General features: G+C 42.7%; 1 protein-coding gene across 1 annotated transcript in view; it reads left to right on the forward strand.

Moving 5' to 3' along the window:
* The window catches only part of LOC120896611 (allatostatin-A receptor-like), a 67,614-nt gene extending 41,821 nt beyond the window's left edge, over nt 1-25,793 (forward strand). Inside the window, exons 5-6 of the mRNA XM_040300854.1 lie at nt 7,129-7,364; nt 22,073-25,793. Coding sequence (XP_040156788.1) covers nt 7,129-7,230 — 102 coding nt within the window. The 3' untranslated portion in view covers nt 7,231-7,364; nt 22,073-25,793. The remainder of the gene's footprint in view (nt 1-7,128; nt 7,365-22,072) is intronic.
* The last annotated feature ends 226 nt before the right edge of the window (nt 25,794-26,019 follow it).

The raw sequence follows: 26,019 nt of genomic DNA on the forward strand, positions 1-26,019 counted from the left end.
CTCTCAACGACTTTCCATCTGCTCCGATTCAGTTGATCATCATTTCCCAAATACTATTTTTGGCACATAATCTAGAACGATTGCCGCATGGCAAAGGGGAAAGGTAAAAAACCTCTACAAACGTCATACACTTACCCGTACGTAGTGGTTCTGCGGTATTTCTGGCCGTTGGAAATTGTTTATTTGAAAACTGCTAAACGACCAGCGGAAGAGGCCGTCTTTGCGAGGTGCGAACTTACGGAGGGTGCCCGTGTAACGAACGTTTTGTTTGTGTGCGCTAGAGAAAGAGAGAGAGTGTGCAAATAGAGTCGTAACATCAAACGTTTGCAGCCAGACGGCAAGGGCTTTGATTTTGATCATCATTTCAATCACCATCTCAATTGAGCTATTCAGTATGGCATTTTTGCTTTCGTTTTCTTTTATTAGAGTGCTTTGTGCGTAAATGTATGACCTGATCGGATTGTTAGTCACACGTGTTGCTATCGATTGGCCACGGCAGATAACAGCTACTTCCTGTCAACGTACAGAGTTGATATATGATGCAATTTAGCTTGGCGCACAGGTGGTAAAAGCTTTTTTGGTAAGTTCCTAGAAGACGACAAATAATGTTCGGGTAAATAATAGATTGATAAACAGAATAGTTTTTCATTTGGTGTGGTTTTGGTGGGTAAAAGTTTCAATAGTCACAAAACCGTTGCTTGGGTTCTCTATTCAATCCAAATGGTCACACTGTCGCTGTATCATCAGTTTGGACAACAACGTCACCACTGCTCGTCGGCAAGATATTTCACGGCCACCCCAAGGCTAAAGAGATTCGCTGGGGTATTCATACTGCTCGCACCGACGGCAGTATGCATCAGCATTGGTGTGGCATTCGAAACAGCTGCATTTGTGCATTCGTTGCGACACGATAAGAGTACTGTTTTCTTTTGTGCTAGGAAAATGGGAAACGATCCAACGAACCAACGATGAAGACCTTTTCACTGCACAACATCCGAGTTCTTCCGGTCAGGTGGGAAAAGGTAAAGGAAATCCAGCATCGAGGTGTACCAGCCCGAAGCAATTTATCGTCCAAGCTCTCTGTCTGTTTTGAAATGATTTCCCGAACGATTAAAGGTTAATGGAAACGACGAACAGGATAAAGCGAAGTGTTGATCGCCCACGGTCAGGGATGGTGGCTGTGCGTTGTTTTTTATCGCTGCTCACAACACCATGGGAGCTCCCGGACAAGGTCAAAGTGTTTGTGTGTCTGTGAAAAGGCAAATGAGAAATATTCGTATGATGGTAAAGCTGTAAGCAACGACGTGTTGCAAAGCGTAGTGCTCAGTGTTGTGTTCAATGCAGCGAGTAGGCGAAGATCATTCGTTTTATACCGTGCGTAGCTGTTTGCAAGAGGATTTTCAACCTATCCATGTCATGAGAGTATCAACAGCCTTTGCGCAGCATAAATAACCCCTTGAAGTTATATATCGAGTGTATTATCCAGTTTGTTTAAAAAAAACATCATTCTTTTCATATATCTACAGACTTTCAAATAAATACCGTGGTAGATTGTGGCCAAAATAATAACCCGCTCAATTATCTGTCACATTACCAACCTCCATAGCAATGTCAACTCAAACATCCGTGACAAAGTTTATTCCACTACCGAAACATATCTTTGCCATACTGTTGCCACTTAATCGTCTGTATGTTTGTCGGTTGCCGTTGTATTGTTACACTTCTATGTCACGCTGTGTTGGAGCTTGATATAACTTGCGTGACAGTTAACGCACCAGGGCGAAGGGAGAGTTTGTTGGCAACGTTCTGGAATGCATGATCGTTTTCGCAATAAAATGTCAAATGGATGAATGCTACGAAGGGGTTCGTTCCTTTTCTCCCATACAAAGTTGTCAAATAATTACTAAACTTGAGTGAGTATGTGTTCTGCACGAAAATACATATTTCACGAGAAATACATATTTCAAAACCAATGTCACTGAAAAGATGAACACGTTGAAACGGAAAGATGTGGCTGTGCTTAGTGCATTGTTTCCTAAAATTTTAAAATTATGGCTACAACCAACTGAGGTAAAGTTTAAGTTACTCATGAGCTTCTATAGCCCTTACCAAGGCATGCAATAAAAGACGACACTTTTGTCCTTGTTACACTACACAATTTTTCCCACTTCAATAAAAGCAACTCGCAACATCATCGTTTAGGAAAGGGAGGTGGAAAAAAAACAGAACGTGTACTATATTTTGGTTGTCAAGTGACCCTTGGTGGTTAGCTGTTTCGAGAATGTTTAACATACTTGAACTTGATTTTATGACCAAGTGACACAGACAAGCATCGCAAGCACTCCACCGGCACGAAGCGATCGCCCGTACGCGATGGTGGTCTTTGAGTGACCTACTTTCCGATAAGCTATTCCTCATTCTCGAGAGTCATTACCTTGCGCCGTCATTGTTTCTCCCATTAGTCCGTCTTCTCTGTCGCAGGAGGGACCAGTGTTGATAGGCACAGCAGCGGCCAATGCCATTACTTCACCATTCTCACCACTACCACCATCACCATCATCACGCTGCTGCAAGACACATTTCCGACACTTGCCGGCATACCAACAACGGACTTTACCGTTGTCCGCCTGACAGGCTCCCAGAGCAAGCACACCGCTGAACCACACTGGTGGGACCCGATGTTTAACCTGATAAATATTTAATACGAGCGTCATTTCTGAGCCCATAATGTTAAAACCATGGCGAATGGGCTGCCGGGAATGGCGTTGGCGTGACATTTTACTGCAGAACGCCAGGCCCAAAAAAAAGGCAGGCGCAAACTGATCAGCCTGCAACAACTCACGGCCTAAAACCACCGTAGAACGGTAGTGACACAATGCCGAAACGAGACCTCACGCTTTGACCGTCGCTTTGGCCGCTCGAGCGTTGTGGGAGGTGGCGATGGTTTGCTAAATCGTTTTCATCAGAATGAATTTATCCTCCGTGCTCGGTCGGGGAGAGACCACCATCGTTTGGACTATTTACGAGTAGGCGCTGGTATTACCGGGATGATGGCAGTTGTGGGAGGTTGGTGGTGGTTTGCGTAATACAGGCAAGGCTCCAGGGTGCCTACAATCTGTCGAAAGATGGTTTCAATTTGGCTCGTTTTCTGATGCAGCCGTAGATCTATCTCGAGATGCCCGCAGTGCTTCAATGTTCAAAAGTTGCTAGTCTAGCTTATAAATTTTTCATTACAGTGACGATGCTTTTATGTCTTTCATACTATTGCTAAGGAAACATGGCATCATAACGTGTGAAAGCTTTTGCTTCTAATAAAACACAAACTCCATCCGTATGATACGGTATGAAAACGTGTGAAAGCTTTTGAATAGTTATACTCTGTTTCAGGCTATTCAGGATGGAATATAAAATCCATACTATCAAATCACATTGTTCTGTTGCCAAATTAAAGTGGTGTATATTTTATAAAGTAAATGTAACATTGTATTATTATTGGAACATTTAAAAAGCATAATGATACGATGGTCATCTTCCTAAAGAATCCACGACCAATAAAATGGGAGCAATCGAAAGACCCTTCTTCATTTATCCATTTGTCATATTTGGTGCAAATTGTCAGTAAACACAACTTGGACAGTTTCATACCCACCGGGGACAGCGATAGCGTGCTGCTCGATGCGACAAATGGCAATGTGACAAATGCTGAAAATTCTATTGAATAGCAACTCGTCCTTTCGGAAGAACAGCCAGGTATTCAACGGAACTCGTCCTTGTTTCCAACCAGCCAACCAAGCTATCCTGGGAGATTTCATCTTCCCTTTGGTCCCGGTACCCTTGTCAAAGTTTACCCATAACAGGGAAGGGTACTATGTCCCTAGTCTGTGGCATTGTAAACGATAAAATTTAAGTTAGATAAAGCAAAAAGAACAAATAAAAACAAAACGATATTTACCAAACAGTATCAAAAACACTAGGGTCCGTTTCTCCCTACACTGTAATAAACACACAGTGTGTACAGTATGTACTGAGACAAAAGTTGACACAGTTGTAAATGAATCCACGAATAAAGTGAAAATAGATTGTAGAAGTTTGTTACATGGTTCAAGCTGCTCCTGGGATCGTGGCGATTTATTTTTCTATTTTTATTGCAGTCCGTCTCTCTGTTGAATTTCCACAAACAATGAGAAATCAATTTAGTTTCAACGCTCCTTAACGCCGCAAAGCATACGATGAACCAGATTCCTGTGTATGTGTTCGTGTTCACTTCCCACGTAAAAGTTCATAAAATTGTTTCAAATCAGAACGCTCAGTTTTCTCAGCAAACCTCGAAAACGCATCGTTCCATATTTACTCTTCCAGCCTGGGCGTTGCGAGTAGTTCTTCTTCCACAAACTTGCCGCTTGTTACAAACTCGCCAAGCAGATGGCGAATGGAACTCTTTCAAGAAGAAATAGAAGGAACCGGCGAAAGTTGTCGCGGAATCGAAATGGCAGGAAGGCTGATACTCTTGATGCATGGGCCACAACACATGTGCTTTTCATGTGTTGCTTCCTGACTGCGCCAGTTGACAAACAAGATCGCGGTTATGGGTTCACATAAAATGAGTTCCGGTGTTTTCTTGCTGCGTCTCCATCGCGGGACTTGGTGGTTTTTTTTCTTATTTTTAAAGCTTTTCATTCCCTTTTCTTCGTGCCGACGTAAATATGTATATCAGCGCACTCAAACAGCTGGGTGTGCTCTAACTGACTTTACTGTTCGCTCCCTGCGGGAAAGTTGTTGCTTAATGTAACCCAACACAATAGACTTCCCCCGTTGGGACATGTGCATATGTATACCGGTCTGATGAGGAGCACACCCGTCACACGAGGAAAGAGTCGCGTTGATAAGAATGTTGGCTCCATTGCTCCAGTGAACTAATTGCAGCTGCGCTTGCTGCGGCTTCATACTATACACGTGTGGCGCACGAGCTGCTGGCGTTCCTAGTTGTTGGTTGTGATTGTGTGGTGGCTGCTTTCATACCGAGCTTCACATCTTAACATGCAACTGGCACACAACATGGAAATGTGCACACAGCACTGATAAAAGGCATCCTTGTGGTACAGCGAGTGAAAGAAAGTATCGGAAGAATGGTGGATGGATAGCGACGGAACAGATTGCTACGGCAGATTGAGTGTGGAATGCTTAGTCTACATGTTTTTGTCTAAATGTTGCACGCGTGCACTGCGGCATCTATTACGTTTTTGACATCGTACCAGAACATACCGCAGTAGTCATGCAGCAAAGGGGAAGAGAAAATTTATTTAACATAGTACCTTCGAGCACTCAGTATGCTGCTAGCTGCTCGCTATTGTATCGGTTTGGTTAGGTGTAATTAGCGGTCACGGGAGAGGGGGGGTTGAGTTGTTGGCAAAGTTTAACGACAATTGGCAAATCGTCTGAAAAGTAAGCATAAACAATTACGGTCTCTATTTGAAACGGTAGTTTGGCTGAGAGCTAAGCGCTTCGTACAGTACAAGAATAGCAAAATAAATTTAAAAAAGACCAACCAAATCAACAGCTTTCAGGTTTTAAGGGAAAGCTGTACGCCCTAACAGTGCAAGCTACAGTTTCAATATAACAATTGTATTCGATCAAAAAGCTTTCAAACATAATTTTTTATATTGAATTTCATAGATCTGGTCAAAGGACCTAAACGGTTTTTCAACAAATATTTCAACAGCCATGATAAAATAGAACCACAAGGGCAATAATTCAACACCTTCATTAATCATACACAATGCACTAAATCCACCCAGAATCGATTTTAAGCTCACAGCGTCACCATAAAAAACACAGAACAGAGATTAAATGATTTATTGCACCTACCACGCACACCAAGCTTAAATGTGACTAATTTGAATGATAAATGTTCAGCCCTTAACCGTAGTATGGGATGAAATTGACGGCATAGGAAGCTTATCTTAGTTTGCGTTTCTTCCTTCTCTCCAACTTGGAAACCATACGCGAACGCTGGCCTTGTGCATTATGGTGTGAAGTGCAGTGTTAAAACGTTTTACTTTTTATACTATTACCACCACCACCAACATCACTCTACGCATGCCCATTTATCATAGTAAATTGCAAACTTGCTCATAAACACTTTGCACCATCATCATTATTCTTCTGCTACAGTACCCTTCTGTGTTGAGACCGGTGTTGGTTGGAATCTTTGTGGTTTTGCCTTCTTTTTTCCCAGCAGAATGCCACTAGAGAGCTGTCCACAAACAGTCGATGGGGGAAAATGCTCAGAACAACACCATCGACGTGAGAATGTAATAATGTTTTACTGTAGCCTATTTTTTTGTTGGCAATTTTTGTGGAATGGGCCGGATGCATCATGGTGCAACATTGCTTTAACCAACAGCCTTATGCAAGCTTGTTGATACTTCGAAAATGATTGCACCAGCATTGTAATGGGTAGATGGAAGAAGAAGGTATAATTTTACATAAAACTTGACTGAAACCATCGTATGAATCGGTTCATTTAAACCAAAACGAATGTGCAATTAAAAAGGCATTAGCTGAACCATTCATGATTTAAATATTTTTGTATAATGAGCATATTGAATTTCCAAGAGTTCCAAAAGTTTTAAGAGGCAATGTCTGTAAGCCTTTTCCATGCTAGCTTGAAAGGAAATATTTACTTTATTGTTGCATCTAACATTCATATCGAGTAATCACCTGAAACACTGACATAATACGTCTCGTAAGCGAATATACGCTTCAATTAACATCAATTAATAAATATTCTATTTGGTGAATATTACAATCTCAACAACTTTTCACCTTTTCACCAATTTATGAGGCAGGTGGCACATGGGCACGATCTGGCACGCAAGATTATGGATTATTGTTTCGGCAAAGTATGCGGCAATAAACAACCATCACGTACCATCCACTGGGAGCATAACCGCCTTTACGTCACCTACCATTGTTGTTGACTGATGGGAGCCCTCTCAAGAGTGCAGGAAGGGATCGTCCACCATTCGACGGACGGCCGTCTTTTCGTTTATGTAGCTCTCATGAGAGATGTTGCTACCATTTCATTGTGTGCATGTGTATTTCCTGTCTTTTTCGTACCATTTTCAGATTGTTTACTGTGGACCGGGGAGCCGCCGCCAGGGCAGCCAGCGACATATGCCACTGCCAACGAAAACGACGCGAACCGGCAGCTGTCCAGACATTTTATAACCGGAAACAATGGAGGAAACGTCCGTCACCTTCGTTTAATACACTCTTTGTTTTCGCACAGTGCAGCCCAGAGTCTCCTTGTTATCCTGGCCATGATGGAGCATCAGCACAGCGGCACAAGCTTCTACGAAACGGTAAGCCTCTATGGGTTTTGGCTTATGGCTGGAAAAACGGTATGTTTGTTTGTTGCTACAGTGTTGGATTATATCAGCATCAACAGTGTAAAGAAAGGAGCTTTAAATAACGTTTTAGGCCTGAATAGGAGATTTGACTTCAATTAATGCTGCGTTCGTAAACATCAAACGGAACGTCTTATTAATAGCAGGAATTTTGTGCATATCATTAGCTATACGACCAAACAAAAACAAAGATTCCTTCCAAAATTCTGAGCTACATAAAACTGTTTGATTAGCCTAATAGAAAGATGAAATAGAATTACTACTAGCTCAATCTTCCAATATTTGAAGAGCTGTTAAAGCGTTAATGAATTACACGCAAAGTAAATTGTAAGAAATCCAATAAATCATCCAACAAAGCGGTTAAATTTTAGCCACTTTAGCCTTTCCACCGCTATCGACCGGGGAAAAAACAACGCAGCAAAACAGATTGACTGCGAGGGTGAGTTATGGTTAGGATCAAAATTAGGATAGGCCCTCAGGAAGAAGAAACGGACCCACTTTTCAAACCAAACACGAAAGCTCATTATCAACTCGCTTCGAAAAACCATTAATCGGATTTGGCCCACGGTTTCCAGCCCACGGTTTGCAATTAAGTATGAGAGAGTTTTTTCTTCTCTCTTGTTGTTGGCATAGTATTGAGGTTTTCCTTCCAGGATTTTTTATATTCTTTGGATGTGGCTAAAGTTTACCTAAACCTTTGTGATTGTATTCATTTTGGTTAACCAGTCAAAATTGGTTTCGTCTAAAATGAAGAACGTTTGAAGAAATGTAGTCCGCCCACTTACTAACTAGTACGGACGATATACCAGGACAGATATCTATTGTACGGTACTCGTAGCAGCCACACCCATGTCCAAGGCTTGAAGTTACCTGTTTGTGCTCTTTCATTCCACCTTCCGTATGACAACGCCCTCTTGGGAACGCACTGATCCACACCGTACAAATTTTGCTAAGTTGAACAAATCTTGCTAAGAAATTCAAGCCGTGCTCTGGGGCCATTCCCATGGGTGATGGAATTTGAGGTGGGGTTTGTAACGATTAGAAATGTCTACGCTGGTTTGCTCGAGCCGGGTTGCATGAGACAGAAAGCAAGTAAACGCAAAATTAAATAAAATCCTCATGACCAATCGTTGTAAGCACGGAAGGTCCTTTCTTGTGGGAAATAGGGATTGCTTGAGATTGTGTAAGATTAAGTACAGGCTTAGTAAATACAACAAATTTATAGTTAATGTTTAATGGGGGTTTAAGGATTGCTTACTGTCGCTTATCTTTGTGTTCTATAGCTAAGAGTGAGCTTCTGAAGATATTACATGAAAGGTTTTTTCTTAATTATTTATTTTATTATTATTATTATTATTTATTATTATTATTTATTTATTTAAATTTGTTGGCCTCTAGGGTTTTACAAATGTGTTCTTATAATCTAGGGAAACATAAGGGATGAGGATTCACGAAGACGGGAGCGGAATTGGGAAACTGGGACGTTGAAGTCGAATAGGAGATATGAATCGTTGAAGGCAGAAAGAGCGCGCAAGAAAGGGTCATTCTGGCCATGACGAGTTTGGCGGGAAGGAATAAGGAGCGGGGGTCGGTCACGAAGACGACGTGAGGGGGCATAGATAGGAATCGAGGATAGGAGGGCGGGAACATCCAAGTCATTGGAAAGGAGGCAGGCAATGAAATATGACTGGATGTGATAAATGCGCGTTCTTAATGTCTCTAGCCCGAGCAAACGGCATCGCATAGGATACGAAGGAATTCGATCCGATCGTCCAAGAAAACGACGGATAGCGACACGAGTGAATTTCCGCTGGAATCGTTCGATCCTATCGACCAGTGTTAGGCCGGCAGGCCACCAAACTACCGACGCATTTTCAAGTATCGGGCGGACCCAACAGCAGTACAGGGACTTTAAACACATAGGATCAGTGATCTCAGAGGACATACGAATAATGAGACCGAGCATTTTATTGGCCTTATTAAGGGTGATTTCGATGTGTTCTTGGAACGAGAGTTTCTCGTCGATCCACACTCCAAGGTCCCTTGTGACAGTAACTCTGTTAAGTACAGTGTCACAAAGAACGTAATCGTGCTCGATCTTATTGGACGAGCGGCCATATGAAATCACACAACATTTATCCGGAGACAGACTAAGACCGTTAGAGTTACACCAAACATTAAAACAATCTATGTAATCCTGTAGACGCGCACAATCAGTTAACGAGGTCACTGGTAGGAAAATTTTGATGTCGTCAGCGTAAAGCAAACAACCATCAGGAGGAAGAACATTAACACAATCGTTGATAAACAGTATGAAAAGTAGGGGACTAAGTACGCTGCCTTGGGGTACCCCAGAAGAGGCAATAAAAGGCTCGGAAAAACTATTTTCGACTCCGACCTTATAAGATCTACCGTAAAGGTAAGATTTAAGCCAGGATAGAAGGGGATCACCAATTCCGAGTTTCTCGAGCTTAGAAAGTAAACAAGCTAGCGATATAGAGTCAAAAGCTGCTTTAAAGTCGGTATATATAGTATCCACTTGAGAGCCACGCTCCATGTTGTTAAAGATCGAGGATACAAGGCACATTAGGTTAGTAGAGGTTGAACGTTTTGGCATGAATCCGTGTTGATATTCTGAAATTACACTTGTAACACACGAACGAATAGACGAATGAACAATTGACTCAAACACTTTGCAAGACGAACACAATATGGACACACCCCTATAGTTAGCACATGAAAAACGGTCGCCCTTTTTGTGGATTGGAATGAGCCAGGCTTTTTTCCACAGTGACGGAAAATAGCCATCCTGTATTGATCTATTGTATAATCGGCAAAGTAGAGGAGCGAAAAATGTAGAACATTTCTTTAATAATGCTGATGGTATTTATTTATTTATTTATTTATTTATTTATTTTTATTTTATTAATTGCTCGGCCACGTTGGGTTACAGCAATAGTGCTTACTGACTATAGTATACAATTATTCACGAAGGAGTAGGAAGGAGTTTATGGTACGGAAAAGGAGCGAAGACGGGATCGGTAGACAGGATAGGAGAGGACAGCAGGAAGGGAAGGCGGAAGTGATTACATTAGTAAACGCTGCTACAGCTTGATTTATGTCACAGTCAGCATCAGTAAAGGACCAATCGCTACCGGCTAAAATATGATGAAGCTTTTGGTAGTCCAGTTTCCTAAAATTGAACATACGAGCCGTAGGTATTCGTTGAGAGGATGCAGGGCGAGAGTGCGTAAGGAGCACACTTGTCTCATGAGCAGGATGATGATTGTCTAGCGCGACGAGTGGAACAGGTGAAGCTATGACGGGGGAGCAGCGCTCCAAGAAAGCATAGCATTGGCAGCATTGACCTTCTGTCCAATTGACTTTCGCGTATATTTTTTATGCCAGATAATTGCAGCAAACCGTTTACCGACATTCCATCAAGCAGAGAAACATTTTCACGAGATACACCAGTAGGAATGAAGTGATTAACCCACGATGCAAACGGTTGCCAGGAGAGTGATGGTGAATTAAAATCACCAAGTAACATCATAAGATCATTTGATTTAAGTTTGCCAGCAACGAAACTAACACTCTCATGCAAATCGTCAAGGACTTCTTCGGAAGAACGCAGATCGGGTGGAATGTAAACGGCGCCGATATAGATTGCAAGGTTTTGAAGCTTAACAATTGTCCAAACAGACTCCAGCGTGTCGAACGGCAGTGATAAAGTTGACGTGTTCAGCACGGAAGAGCAGGCAATGAGTACACCACCACCACGGCAACGGTTACTGCTGAGAGAATTTCGGTCGCAGCGATAGATGACATACGCATCCTCCGAGATAAGAGAGGACGAAATTAAGCCATCGAGCCATGTTTCAGTTAACACCAACACATCCATATCAAGTTCAGATAGACAGAGAGGCGTAACTCGTCTAGTTTTGTGCGCAATCCTCATACGTTTTGATAGTAGATGTTTAGTAGATCGATCGAAGGGATGAGAGAGCGAGATGCGCCGGGAGTGCTCTCGCTGCAAGTTATTAACGGCGAAAGAGAGTCGGACGGATTATGTGTATTAGATGCAGGGTTAGCTTCCATCAATTCGGGTAAAGTCGGTAGTTCATGAGAATCTTCAGCCGGATCAGCCGGTTTACGCTTGCTGAAAGTACTGCGTATAAGGCAAGCTCATAGGGCCATGATCTGGCGAAATAGTGAAATCAGCGTTTCGCAGTTGTGTCGTGTGGTTGATAGAAGATGGCGATGAAGGATGATCCGATTCACGAGTAATAGGCGCAGAAGGTGCAAGGGATGCTGCAGTAGTGGGTCGCCAAACATTGACGGAGCGGGGATTAAGGTCGATGAACTCCTTAAAAGAGATCCCGCGAGGCCAGGTTGAAGCAGCCAAAGCAATAGCCCGGTGCGAATCCGGTACACCAATTTTAAAAGATACGTAGGAGAGCGTAGAAAGATCCCGGTCGCGCCGTACAAGGCTATATACCAAGATGTCGTCTGTCCCTATGTTAGAACAGGCCATTTCACGGATCGCTTCAATCGGAGTATCAGGAGCAATACGGGAGATAAAGACCCAAGTACGGGGTGGGCGTTCAGGAACGGTCGTAATATTATTGCAGGACAACCCTGTACCCGATGAAAGCATAGCGCGTGTAACGGTATTGGTAGGCGATGGGTCGGGAGAGCGATCCAACAATCGACGTTTAGAAGGATTCTCACCAACAGCTTGATGGGTGAGCTTAGAGGCCGCAACTGGAATCGTGGTCGTTGAGTGCGTAGCAGGAATCGCAGAATGCCCGCTGCGCAGATTCGAGCAGTTTTCTGCGTAGTTTTTTGCGTCGTTTTGTGTCAAAAAATACGCAAAAAACAGCGCTGGACTTCAGCCAAAACTACGATAGCCGGCGTATTTCTTGCAGTTTTTAGGTGCGGAACGAGCGCCATCTGCTGAAGGAATGGATGAACTATTTCAGTCGGCGGAGCAAAAAAAAACGGCCGATTCAAAATTCAAAAAATATTGGCGCCCATTCCTTCCTCTTCTTCCTCTTACTCCCTTCCCCCCCCTGCCTTGCCTTACTTGCGCTTCAGCCCGTGCCTTTCGCCGCCAGCTGATTGGGTGTATGCGTTGGTGTATATGTACATTGCGGTTGTGTATTGTATTTGGTGGGTATAGCATTTATTTATTGTGTGTGACCTTGACGATACGGGAGAAGCTGGTTCATTTTGGGATTTAAAGTGTTATCGGTGTATTGATGGTTTATTTTATTTCGTGCCGCTGCTGATGAGACCATACGATGCCCCTGCCAATTGAGGGTGAAGAAGCCTATTTAAAACAAGCGTACGAGAACGTCTAACACTAATCTAATATTTTTTTAATTTGAACAGGTTTGATGCTTCAACGACCTTCTAAGCATCATGTAGCACGGTGTATAGTGGCAATAAAAAATATTATTTCAATGTGCCGGAATTTGTCTCGAGTTTTCTGGCCACGACACACACACACGGACACACACACAGCGCGGGGAAAGTGATCGTCCACTCTATCATGCGGCGGTCCCCCTCCCCTCCCGGTGCTTTGAGTGAGGAACAAGCCTTTCTTGCGATAAGGTAGCCGTAATCGATCATGCGGAAGGGGAGGTGGGGGTTGATGGGGGGTGTGTGCTCGCCTGCGCGCTTTCGTGGGTGCGTGCTCGCGTGCGCGCGTACGTGCATTCGTGCATTCGTGCATGCGTGTATGCGTTCGTGCGTGCGCGTGTGTGTGTGTGTGTGCGTGCGGGAACTCCAAAAGTGTTTGATTCTAATGCGTACATTGTCACCGGCTGCGTCTACACACTCCATGCATTCTTAGAAAACGCACTGCACACCGCCCGATCGATTACCGCTACCTAGGAGACAATACAACCATTTAATTGGCACCACCATCTTTGCGACCGGTTCTGCTGTTGGGGGTATTTAAAAGACAAACGATCGAAGCAAACGTGCGTGTGATATGTAGCACATTTCTTTCCAATTCAGCTAGCGGATGCAAGTGGAAACAACATTTTGAATTGAATCCATACAAAAGAGGATTCTGGATTTGTTTATTACGGTGCGCATATGGTGCTGCACCTGTCCGTCCAGAATCTGGTGGCTTGTTGGTTTCGAGTCGGTATCATGACTCCGTGCGACCGGCACTGCCTTGGAATGGGTTCGGATCGGTAGGTTCATGTTTTGGTCGATTGCATTCCGTGCATTTGTCGCGTCACAGCGGTAACACGGCAGCAACAAAGATAATCCAATCTCTTCTCCGGGTGTGGGCTGTTACGCTATGTTATTCCTCTTCTTCTTATTATTATTATTGGCGTAATGGCCTACGCGATCATGCCGGCCTTTTCAGGACTTGAGTACCACGTAGCCGGATAGTCACCCCTTGCTACGGCGGACGGTTCATACGCGGTTAGAACCCACGACGGGCATGCTTTTAAGATGTGCGGAATGATGGCGGTGCCGCGGGCCCGCTCCTATCCAGCGGGCAACTTGCATACTGCCTCCTGCCCGATGCATACGCTGCAGGCAGGGGGAAGGATGCAGCTCCACAATAAAAAAAACACCGTCATGAACACCTTCCTTTCTTTGACCGATGGATCATAACATTCCGGAAGAAAACACATTCGGCGACAGTTGTGCACACACACGCACACTCACACCCATGCACATACGACTCAGCATATCTGTGCAATCTACAACATATAAAAGGAAAATCATAGTGTCACATAAACTTAAGCTTTATGTAATTTGCTTTAAGCTTTCCTATGCCCGGCCATGGCCACCTGTCTTGCGTGCGCTACTTGGAATTAGGGTTCTGCGCGTTGCACAGCAAACCCTCCAACGTGAACTAGCGATTCCTTAGTCATTTGTACATTGCAGCGATTGAACTCATTGCGCTTTTTTGGTTTGATTTGTGAAAATGCAACTTCATCGCCGCAATGTTTGTTAACGGTTTTTTTGAGCGCCACAACAGCTCGCGAGCATTTACCACACGCGTGAAAGAGATAGCGCTATGGAGGGAAAAAGCACGGACGACGGCTGACAGCGATTGGCCGTCTGACGCACCAATACATCCAAACCTTCAGCAGCGCGCTCTGGCGAGGGGTAGGAAGCGGAGCCAGGGACGGGTAGCTCAAAACGCTGCTCGACAAATTTGCCGTAGGAGGGAAAAAGAAGGCCTGAGAAAATGCGCGAAAGGGAATGATTTCTTCCGTCGCTTTGCACAGGGGGTGGTGAGCACTCGATGTAGTGGTATGCGTGGCAAGATGAGAGTTGAGCTTGTTCATTAGTGAGTTGAAGGAAGTGAGAAGCTCACGGTGCATGAGATCAAGCTCCTTGATGCCATGCTTAACTTCATCAAGCGTTGTGAGTAGTGGAGCCTGTGAGTAGTTGCGTTCCATTGAGTGAGAAGCAGTAAGTGAGTCGATGAAATCTTTCACGGAACTAATTGACGATGCTGATTCCTGTTTCATCAAAGCTATCTCGTTTCTAAAACAATCCAGTGAAGAGGAAAGTTCAAGTCGCAAGCCAGCTGATGCCGCCTGCACAGAACGTGAGGAATCGCGGAAATCGGACTGCAACGATTCCAACAGGTAGGCAGCGTCACGAGAAAGGCCGTGCGAGAAGCGTTAAGTGTCAACGGCCCGCAAACGCTGAGCACAATCCGCGCAAGCCCAGAATAAATTTTGTGACTTTTTAAAATCACGCAGGAGCGGGGTTGAAAGTCCAATGCACTTATCGTGGTAATAGTGTTCACAAATACCGAAGCACGGAATTGGATCGTTGCTAATAGCACCTTCACATTTCTTACAGATCACAGACGCCATCGCAAAATAGCGCAAAGTTCGACTGAACAGTGAGTGGTCACAACAACCGCAGGCGGATTGCAATGTTTATATGTTGAACCGTACAATTCATAGGTGTCTCACAAATTTTGTGATACGTGAACGCGCGAGTGCAAATGAACCGAACTAAAACAATTCAAGCCTTAATCAACAAGAAAATCGCGGTAAAAAATCAACTTGGAAATAGGAGAGTGAGAGAGCACAACCAGCCGCTTTGAGTGACAAGTGACGAAAAAAAAGTATCCCATCAGGACCGGGGGAAAAAGATAGTTTGAGTTTGGATAGGGCAACCAACACAGAATCAACATGAATTGAGACATTATTACACGAAATCACATTCGACGGTGTATGAACAAGACAATCAGAAACATTAACTGGACTGCTGCTGGGGTCAACGAAAACACTAGAAAAATGTTTGGCAAAAAGTTTACTCGAGTCTTCGGGAGAAGAAGCGGACTCATTATTAAGGGATAGGTTGGAAGGGATGCCATTCTGTTTCTGACGCGATTTACAGAAACGCCAGAAAGACCGCGGGTTCGATCTAAATTGGACTTGCAGCCGTGCTACAAATGATGAGTAACACCATCGATTGTAGGAGCGGTATGCATTTGTAGCGTAATTATGGATACGTAAGGTGTAATTATTGCGGTTATTGAGAAAAATTCGGCGGGAACGACGTGCCTCGGCTCTCAGCAATCTGAGCGTCCTATTCGACCACAGGGGGTAAGGTGGGGGTTTGAGACGAGGACAACATATAGGGAATGTGGAAGTAATAACAGTATTGAAGACAGTAACTGCATCGTCCATGCTGCCCGCATCTTCGATGAAAGACCAGTCGACATTTGATAATGTCTCGATGAAGTGGGCGTGGTTCATTCTTTTAAAATTGAATCTGCATGCCGGTGTGGTTCGATGGGAATGGTGTTGCGGCGGCGTGATGGTTGAACTTGAAGAGACAGGAACTGATAATTCAAGTGCCGGGTGGTGTCGATCCAATGGGAGTAAAGGTGCAACGGAAGGGCTTATGCAGGAAACAATATCGGTAGTTGCAGCATTGGCGAAAACTAAATCAAGTTGACGACCCAATCCGTTTTTTACATCGGATAGTTGATGAAGCCCATTGAACACCATACCGTCTATGAGAGCGACATTACTCGACGATGAACGGCAAGGATATAGGTGTCTCGATGAAGGGTGGGGGAATTCCCAAGCGAGTGACGGCGTGTTGAAATCACCGAATAATATTAGTAAGTCGGTAGCGCGCATTCTTTCGCAAATCGCGCTAATATCGTCATGCATAGCGTCGAATACTGTTGATGATGAGCTTCGGTCCGGAGGAATGTATATAACACCGACATACAGTGAACGGTGGCTGAGTCTGATGCATACCCAAAGCGATTCGAGCGAAGCGTTGGTGTGAGTGAGTACCGAACACGATAGATTAGCCGAACATGCTATTAAAACGCCTCCTCCGCGAGAGTGAGAACTATTCTCTGGGTTACGATCACAGCGAAAAATCTGATAGGAGTCGTCGGTGATGAGCGATGATGGTATTGAGTCGTCTAACCATGTCTCGGTGAGCACCCATACATCGAAATCAGAGTTAGATACGGTGAGCCGGAGATCGTTTAATTTTGTGCGTAAACCTCGGACGTTTTGATAATAGAAAAACAGATCGGTTTTGGTTGTTGAATGGGAAGCTGAATCTGCTGTGGTGTTTAAATTGGTGTGCTGCAGCTGTGGTGCTGCTCTGGTGTTTACATTTGTTCTGGTGCTATTGTTTGCGTATTGTGTGATTGTGCTATTGTGGATGGTGCTATTGTTTGTGTCAACGGATGGTGTATTGTTGTGTTCAAAGGTTGGAGAGGTGCAGGCTCCTGGATCGTTGAAGGTGGGTCTCGAGGTGCTGGTCGCCAAAAATTTGGGGCTGTAGTGTTGCGTTGGTCGATGAATTCACGGTAGATGATTCCTTTGTGCCATGTAGATGCGGACAGAGCCTTGCCCTTAAGGTCAAGCGACATCCCGACTTTAAATGAGATGAAAGTCAATGTGCTTGCCTCTCTGCCGTTTGGTAACAGCTTATAGATGATGACGTCGTCAGTGTCCAGTTGAGTAGTTACCATTTCACGCATTTCCTCGTCAGTAACCGATGGGGCAATACGCGTAATGTATAGCCAGAATCTGGGACCGTTTGGGACGTTCCATGGAACGGTCAACACAACACGAGACGAAGGTGTAACGGGGGCTATACCAGTGTTTAAAACAGCAGCAGGGTTCGCATCAGGTGGCGTGAAGTCTACAAGCCTACGTTTAGGCGCGTTGCGTTGGGGTGCGTTACGGGAGGCCCAGTCGACATCGCCTGGGCGCGAGCTTAGTGGTGTGGTGGTAGTGGTGATATTTTCAGTGCTCGGAATATTCAGAGTAGTGTTGGTTGCATACGTGTTTTGCGTTTTCATAGATGTGTGAGTATCGAACATGGATAATACATCCTTGCGAATGGTATCCAAAGCGGCAGAAACACGAAAGTCAAATTCACTTAGCAGTTCCGATTTTAGGTCTATGAGTGTAATTGACAACTCTTCCAAGAAGGCACCTTTCCCACGGCGGCGAGCATCCATGCAACTAGGACACAACCAGAGCGAATGGGAATCAACCCGCTTCAACTCCAGTACTGCAGCTTCACTAATATCCAGGCACGTAAGATGGTATGAAGACTTACAGTAACCATCACACTTATATGCATCGATATCGTTTACAGGAGCAGAGCAGGATGGACACACTTCCGACATAGTTGGTAACACACTAATACAGGCTCACTCGATCCGACGATAAGCAGCAACAAAAATCGCAAGCAGTGGCGAATTTTTGAACGGATGCAAAAACAAAATACACAGGACACCGATTGTTATGAGATGCTGCCAATGGTCGTAGAGCACTACGGTCCATTCACCAACTGAAGTGCAAAATACTTTGGCTGAGCACAACGTAGAAGCAATCGTAAACAGACAAACAAACGGAGCACGATCGAAGCACAAGCACAAGCGCAAGCACCACTGTGTGACAACTTTTATTCTGAACTATGAAATGATTTATCAAATTATGCTAAATGAAGCAAACGATAAAGCCCTTTGGATAAGCAAGACAAATTTAGTACAATGTATCAAGTCAAGCTGGTAAGCTACCCGCGGGCATCACGCTTGAATGCAACAGCTTAATTCACAATGCATTTAGTGACACAAGACAAATGACACAGCACTTTCCACTGTCACAGCGCTTTGTGAAACTTAATTGAACTGGTGCACAGGCTGGACCGTCCTTTAATCAAAAGCATTTTCTCATTTCCGGTCATCAGCTGGTCCACAGGAGCTGGCGGGCGGTGGGAACATTTAGTTCCTGGAACAAAATGAACGTTGAGCGGGAGCTAGCAAAGCTACTTAAAACAAATAGAAAGCGGACAATGGAGAAACAGGGTAAAGATGAAAATCTTTTTTTCTTATTTGCTTATCTCCGGCTCATCCCCGTCGGCAGTAGATGGCCGGTGGTTTAGTGCACTTTAGAGAAGAAAGCAGAAAAAAAGCAAAATACTGTTTGCAAGGAAATTGTCCAGGGGTGTCTCCAAAGATTCGTTTAAGAAAGAGCTTTGTTAAGAAAGGGTCATTCTGCAAGATTATACCCAAACAATCAGCAGACGGGTTAAGGACAAAATGCATGTGGAGGCAAAATTATCCAATTAAAATGTTGGTCTCTAAAAGGATTTTTAGCTCTCTGCATCTGTGAGCAGTTGAAAAGCGAAAACATTTAGCATATTTTTTATTGTTCATTCCATCGACACGAAACAACCATATTTGTTTTGACTTCTATTGTTTCATGGGAGAAGGTTATTGAATGTTTGTGAAATGAAACTGCACTGCATGCCTGTTATGCATTTATATTGTTGACGAAAAATGGCTTCCTCAATCCACATAAATCTTCAGGTGGTGTCTGTTGTTTCGTGAGTTCGATATCGATTGCAGAGCTCCCTGACTCTGACTGTACGTTTTATTTCGAATAGACTGTTGGGTGCGGTTTCATAGTGTAGTTGGGATATTTACGATAAGGTGTGTGGAACATACTACGATTTTATAAGAAATTGTCATTAGGTATGTTGAAGGTTTTTTTTAAATTGCTTGCAAAATTTCTAGTAGAAATAAGAAGAGAAAGTCAATGCAAACATTTAACTTTGCTCATATCTTTTCATAGTTATTTTAAATAAAAGTAGCTGTAAAATTAAGGCATAACACTTATGCCACTTATTAAGGGACTTATGGACCCTCGTTTATACACTTGTGTAATGGTTGAGCTTGCCACAATACTCTGATACGTTGCCACAATGCTCTGTGCTGCTCTGTGATACACCGCACGCCAGAAATCAACCTCTAGAAATTAAATTGGATTTTTAGCCTAGTACTGCTGTGAACCAGGGTACTTGATGGCAGGATAAAGTTTTACTTACACAAACGCACGACTGGTTTCATTCAAGGCTAGCATTTTATCTATTACGGCAAGAGCAATTTCACGCTTTCACAAGCAGAAGCGTAGACTTGAGAAATGCTGCGAACTTTCAACTATCACTCAACCATAGTTAAAAGAGTGTTTCCGGTGATTTGTAAAGCCGAGTAGAGCAAAATCATCCCACTTCCTACTTCGCTTTTTATCAAGAACACCAAAAAACTTCAAAGAAATTGCGTAAAAATGGAATTCTTTAAAATGGAAATTATTTTCCAATGATGTGTGCCTTCTGGTTCTTATTTTCGACAGTTTCGTTAGGAGTTTTACTGCCTGCCCTCTGTGACGGGAGTATCAGAGCGTTGACTCTCATAAACATGAAAAACTAAAACGAAAAATTTGTGACCAAGCGGAAGTGGATAAAAGTTTATAGCAAAATAAAATTGGACAAACCGACGCAAGGAGTAGGTAGAAGCTGGGCATGTTTCAGTTCCGGAACTTTGAGTAGCGATATACCGTTGCTCAGGTTGCCGTTGGCTGTATCAGAACGCACGCTACCAGGATGTAGCCTGCGGGATGAAGGGTAGGTCGTCGGAATGCCTAGAGTGGCGGACGTACGGAACGGTTAAGTGAAAAAAGCGTACGAGTGATAAAAAGAAGACTGGATGCCTTTTTCCCTTCCCGTAATGATTGACCCTGTTCTTCCTTCGGTTTGGTTTCGGGGCTCGGGACTCTGCTGACGTTCAGCTGGTCGACTGGTGAGTTCCATTTCCGGCTTAGATTAATATGGATGGATAACCGTTTCGAGATGAGAGCAAGATTACTGGCTACATGACATGTAAGTGAAATTGTGTGTTCCTTTATCGAAGTTTATGAACTGGAGTTGCCGGCCAGAAACGAACCACAGTCCAATTTCGGTCCATGATCTGGTTACGCATTTGCTACTGCGGGCTAAGTATATATGCATTCGTGCTCGATGGATAGGATATTCCTTCCATCTTCCATTACGTTACACTGCGTAAGGTTCTTATTTTGTGAACAAATGAATTGCACGCTCCGTGCAGCAACGATAACGTCGTTGATTAAATGGTAGAATAAAAAAGAGATCTTTCTATATATTTTTGCTTTCAACCATTTGTTTGATGTATTGCCAGTTCCGACAGCGTTTTATAAAGCAGCGCTTTTCTCTAAGTATTTTGTAATAGATCACTGCGAAACTTGAAAGTTCATTGGTTTAGAAAGTATAACCATCGAAGTACTGCATTCGTCCATTACTGGCATGTGTGTGGAAAACTATCTTCCGTGCTAGGGAAGAGGTTTTGTGAAGTTATAAAAATGTCAATCATTCTATGCAATAACACCTGTGAAGCAAAAGAAAGTAAATGCAACAGGCCAGGTAGAACGAGAGTTTAATAAAAGTAACTCGTATCTAAAATCTATAAAAGTCTTAATAAATCAACTGAAACTTGTCCTCAAATGAATCGTTCCTAAGATGATGATACTTGTTCAACAATAGTGAAAGCTAAATATAAATCAACAACCGGATGGTAATAGTTATTACTTTCTTTTCGATTGCCTGCAAACTCATGCCCTTGAATCTACTTGCATCCGAAGAACTCAACCGATAATACAACTTTACTTTAACTAATTCTATGCCAACAAGATTCATCCCCCGAGGAAAAAGTAACAAACAAAAAGGCACAGAAAATAAAGTTTAAATCAGTACAGTATCTTTACAATTAGAACAATCACAACCGTTCAAAATTGTTTTGAGTGAACTTGATACGTTTGGTAGAATTGGTAGAATGTTGGATGCATATTGCATAAAAAATTATTATGCGCTGGATTCATTCAAGCAATGTTAAGAATTCATGACGATGTAAGGAAATTTTTTTTTAAATTAATCAAGTTCATCTGCATAATATTATATATTTTTCGCGTAAAATCAAGCCGTCTAGGTGTAATAACCATCAAAATGTTACGACAGTAGCACAACGTAATGGAGGTTGGTTGTACGGACATAATTTGCATGAAAAATGAGTTTTTATGTTTAAGGATATAAAGCGATTGGTAGAAATAACTAAGGTAATCATAAAGTTAAAGTAAAACACTTAAACAAAGGCAATATAAATTGGTTATTGAAAGTGTCAATTTTGACATTCCACGGAAATTAAAATAAAGTATTTGCCAATGTTTACTCAGAACGAAAGGAGAGATAATACATTGAACATGTGCATTCGTACAATAAATGCTGAATAATAATTAATCTTGCTTTTATTTTTCCTATCTTAATTACAGGTTCACACCGATGGCTTAACAGTGATGCAAACCGAACCAACCAATCGTTACCATAATCACTCTCTTCATCATTTTCATTATAAGCGGTAGTAATTACCAGATCGTTTGGTACCGTATGAAGCGTTTATCATAATGGACACAATTTGCAGGTCCAGCCCAATGTCCTACTTTATTAAATTTTATCTACGTTATATGAGCTTGCGCTTCATCGTTACTGTACTGTGCTTTACAAGTTTGTTACGTCAAGGTAAAAACGTATAAAAGATTCCAAATAAACAATTTACAACTATTTTTTTAAGCGAAAAAATATCTTCTGCCAGCAACGATCACATCAACAGCGTGTAAATGACAGGGTTCCGTTCGACTGTGGCAGACTAGCACAACGATTTACATTAGCTCGAAAGCAGTTTATGGTTAGAGATAAAACAAATCAGTCACTTTATTCGAGATGTTTCCTATTGTTATTAAACGTTAAGCAACGAACTGAACATATTCAGTCCTGATACAGGATCCATTGGGGTGGGCGAACGATGAGAACAAAATCGAGCTACGGCTGTTGTGGGTGGTGTTATCCATTTAGAAGCGCCACTAATGAGTAGTAATTACGATTCATTCGACTAACATGCAGAAACGAAGTAAAATAGAACATTTCTATGTGTAAATAATTGCAACTAATGCTTGACAAACAATACTGAATGGTAATGGTTGGTTCGTGTACTAGGGAACAAAACCAAAACCTAATGTGAAAAAATACTGTACGGACTTGTTTCTCGCAGAATAATAGATGAAATGACGTGGTGTCAGGAAAACAATTGATAGTTGGTTTCAAATTTACCATTTCAGTAAAACATAATCCCTAGATAAGTCTCAAACGTGAGTAACTGAACAGAGCGTCATACATCCGACGAATTGTGTGGTACAATTAAGCTGTACATGTATAGCGTAACTAGCACTAGTGATTCGTTGCTTGCTGTGTGGCTTTGCTTTCAAACGACTGAGGCTGGACAAATGAGCCCCACCGGTGTTCTGCGAAGATCAAGTGCAGGAATGGTTTGTGTATAGGTATGAAAATAACAAACAGAGAAGCAAAAGTAAAGGATACCGTGATTTCCCATGTTTCGTTCGCGTCTGGCACTCTTGTAGGAGCACCTGCGCTGCTTACGCCATGTTTTGCTTGCACGTGATGACTGCCAAACATCGATTCGGATTTGTTTCGGGTCACTGTTTGAGTTAAGTACGTGACATCAATCAAACGTGAGCGTACTAGCGGATCACAACACCATTCCGGTACATGTGTTGGCGCGTTGTTCCGTGATAAACTGCTCTGCACAGTCTCGCTATACGAACGGAGAATTGTGTCGCAAACAACGCCAACCAAAAAGGGGTACCAGATTGTATGCTGATGCTCTCTGCATTCCTCATTTGTGAAAAGTTAATGGCCGGCACCACTTTTAGGACTCTAAAACGCGCCCCGATTCGCGTATTGTGCTGCTAGCTATCCAAAGGCTGTCACAAAGCTATTTTCATCAACATCGCCATCGTCATCATGATCATCATCATCATCCACATACATTGGTTTTGGAGAGTGAGGAATTTTGGGAACTTCGGTGACAGTTTGCTACAAAAGTTCCTTCTCACCATTCGGGCGCACATTGGGTAACGGTCGCATCGAAAGAAAGACGCGAAGGATGGTGGAGCACGCCTGGTTCGGTGGTACGCGAACGTCATAAATCGCTCCTTACTGTACTCAAATGCTCATATCAACACATCACCATGTGCGTCCCGAGAATGGAAAATTATACCGAAAGCAGCTTGCAAAACGTGGGCCCGTGCTTGTATTTCTGTACTTGTATCAGCGTGAACTTTCCCATCCATCAGCAAACCAAACAGTGGCATGAATATGTGTCCTTCGATGAACAAAAACGGAATGTACGTAAAATCCCTCATTTATTCTGCACGACACAAAAAAGAAAACTCCAAACAACCATGTGCTTTCCTGTCGTTTTGTCGTTTGTTTTGCTATCCTTTGCAGCTGCTGCGTGGTACTTCCTTTTATAGCAAACTCTAATCAGCAAACCATTTCACTGCACTTCTTTTCACGGAACACCACTCTTTAAGCCTCCGATTGAAAGCAAAAGCCACACTAAAATCAACGGGGTAGATTCATCAGTGCGACAGTGGGTAGTGCGTTCGGTAAAAGTAATAATAAGAGTTTTTGTTACGCTTTTCAAATGGAAAGCATAGCAGACAAAAAAACCTGATGTGGCAAACGAGTGTGTACAAAAGTATCTACAGTATCCGAGCCGAATGTCAATGTTAGGTTAGCGCTGTACGTAAATTACACTGCTGTACACGAAGCTACTGATTACAGCGTTCGAGGTAAAAAGCAGCGCGTGCGTGTGGACGGAGTGATAAAACTTCATTCAATACGTTCAGCTAGATATGAAGAGTTTCGTCATTATTGGTAGAGTGCGAAACAGGAGAGCTTTTGCGAAAATATGTCCGAACGAAAATTGTAACTTAAATAATATAAAGTATAGTATAGTATCTCAAAGGAAGCAAAAAGGTAAGGTTGCGGGTTAAATGGTTACAAGTACCAAATTAAAGTATAATGAAACGTCGGTCATGGCTTTGAACAAACAAATGAACGTAGGAGAAAGGATAAAATTGGCCATGATTATTGAAGCTATTTTCACGCACAGGTAGTACGAAAAACAGAAAAAACAATTTCCCAAAAGCTGTTCCCACTTCAAACGGCACAATGATTGTAATGATGATGCAGAAGGAGCAGATTCGAGGATTACGGACGGATGTGTGTACACAGGCACTCCCCGGTATCCACCCATACAGCACGATGGTTTGATATGAGTCAGTAAAGCAAAACTTTATCAATTTAACGCAAGGTTAGCATGTAACATAGCTGGCAGCTGTTGGGTTTTGCGGTTGAAGCGCTTCAACGACTATCATACAGGGGGTGAACAGCAAGCGAGGAAACTAAACATCACTTACACACAGGAGTGTTATCCAATGTACGGCGGCTCCAGTGAACGTGTAAGTATGTGATGTTAAAATTGAACGTGAAATACGAAACAAAACGTTAAGAGGAAACAAAAAAAAAACAAACGATACGATAAAAACGAACGTCAAAACGCAATCAAATGTCCAACCACAGTACCTAAAAGGAGAATGGTTTGTGTTTTGTTTGAGGTTTTTTGAGATCTTCTTTTTAGTTTACAATAGTCCGCATGAATATGCGTGCAACATCACCACAACACAAACCATGCAAAACGAACGTATTCGCTGCGGTATTTATTTCAAAAGTGAACAATAAAAACGATTTTAAAGCACAATACTTCAGTAGACAAGGCAAAAGCAAACAAAACTTGCATACTAAAAGCGCTTTGCCTGTATTTACTTAACCAGTCGTGGGAAATCATTTTAGGTTTCAATTCTCTCAGTTTAAATGCAACTGTACAGCGTCTAAACAATTGGACAACCGATTCGATAGAGAAACAAATTGCTTTCTTAGCCAAGTCAAATTAACTAACGCGGTCAGAGGGATCGCTCACCGATTGAATAGTGTACGATTATCAATTTTTAAAGTCTATCTAACAGTTCAAACAATAAGTCCAAAAAGCATCACGATTGGTTTTGCTGTTGCAGTTTTATTTCGATGCAATTTCTGCGAACAATGTATAGTATTGGGGGAGAACATAAGGTTTGTTGGGAAAATTATTGATTAAAATGCAAATTTTACTCATCATTGTTAAAAGATTGATATGATACTGTTTTTTTAATTTGAATTATTGTTTTGCCATCGGCAATACAATCTCAACCTTTAGCCATAGTTATACTTTATTTTTCACAGTAGGTTCCATAGTAATTATTGCCGGCCTGTACCTGTTCGCTGATAATGACCTGTTCGCTAACAATCCAGTTAAATAAAC

This window comes from Anopheles arabiensis, chromosome 2, assembly GCF_016920715.1.
Source record: "Anopheles arabiensis isolate DONGOLA chromosome 2, AaraD3, whole genome shotgun sequence".
In the NCBI taxonomy this organism is placed as follows: domain Eukaryota; kingdom Metazoa; phylum Arthropoda; class Insecta; order Diptera; family Culicidae; genus Anopheles; species Anopheles arabiensis.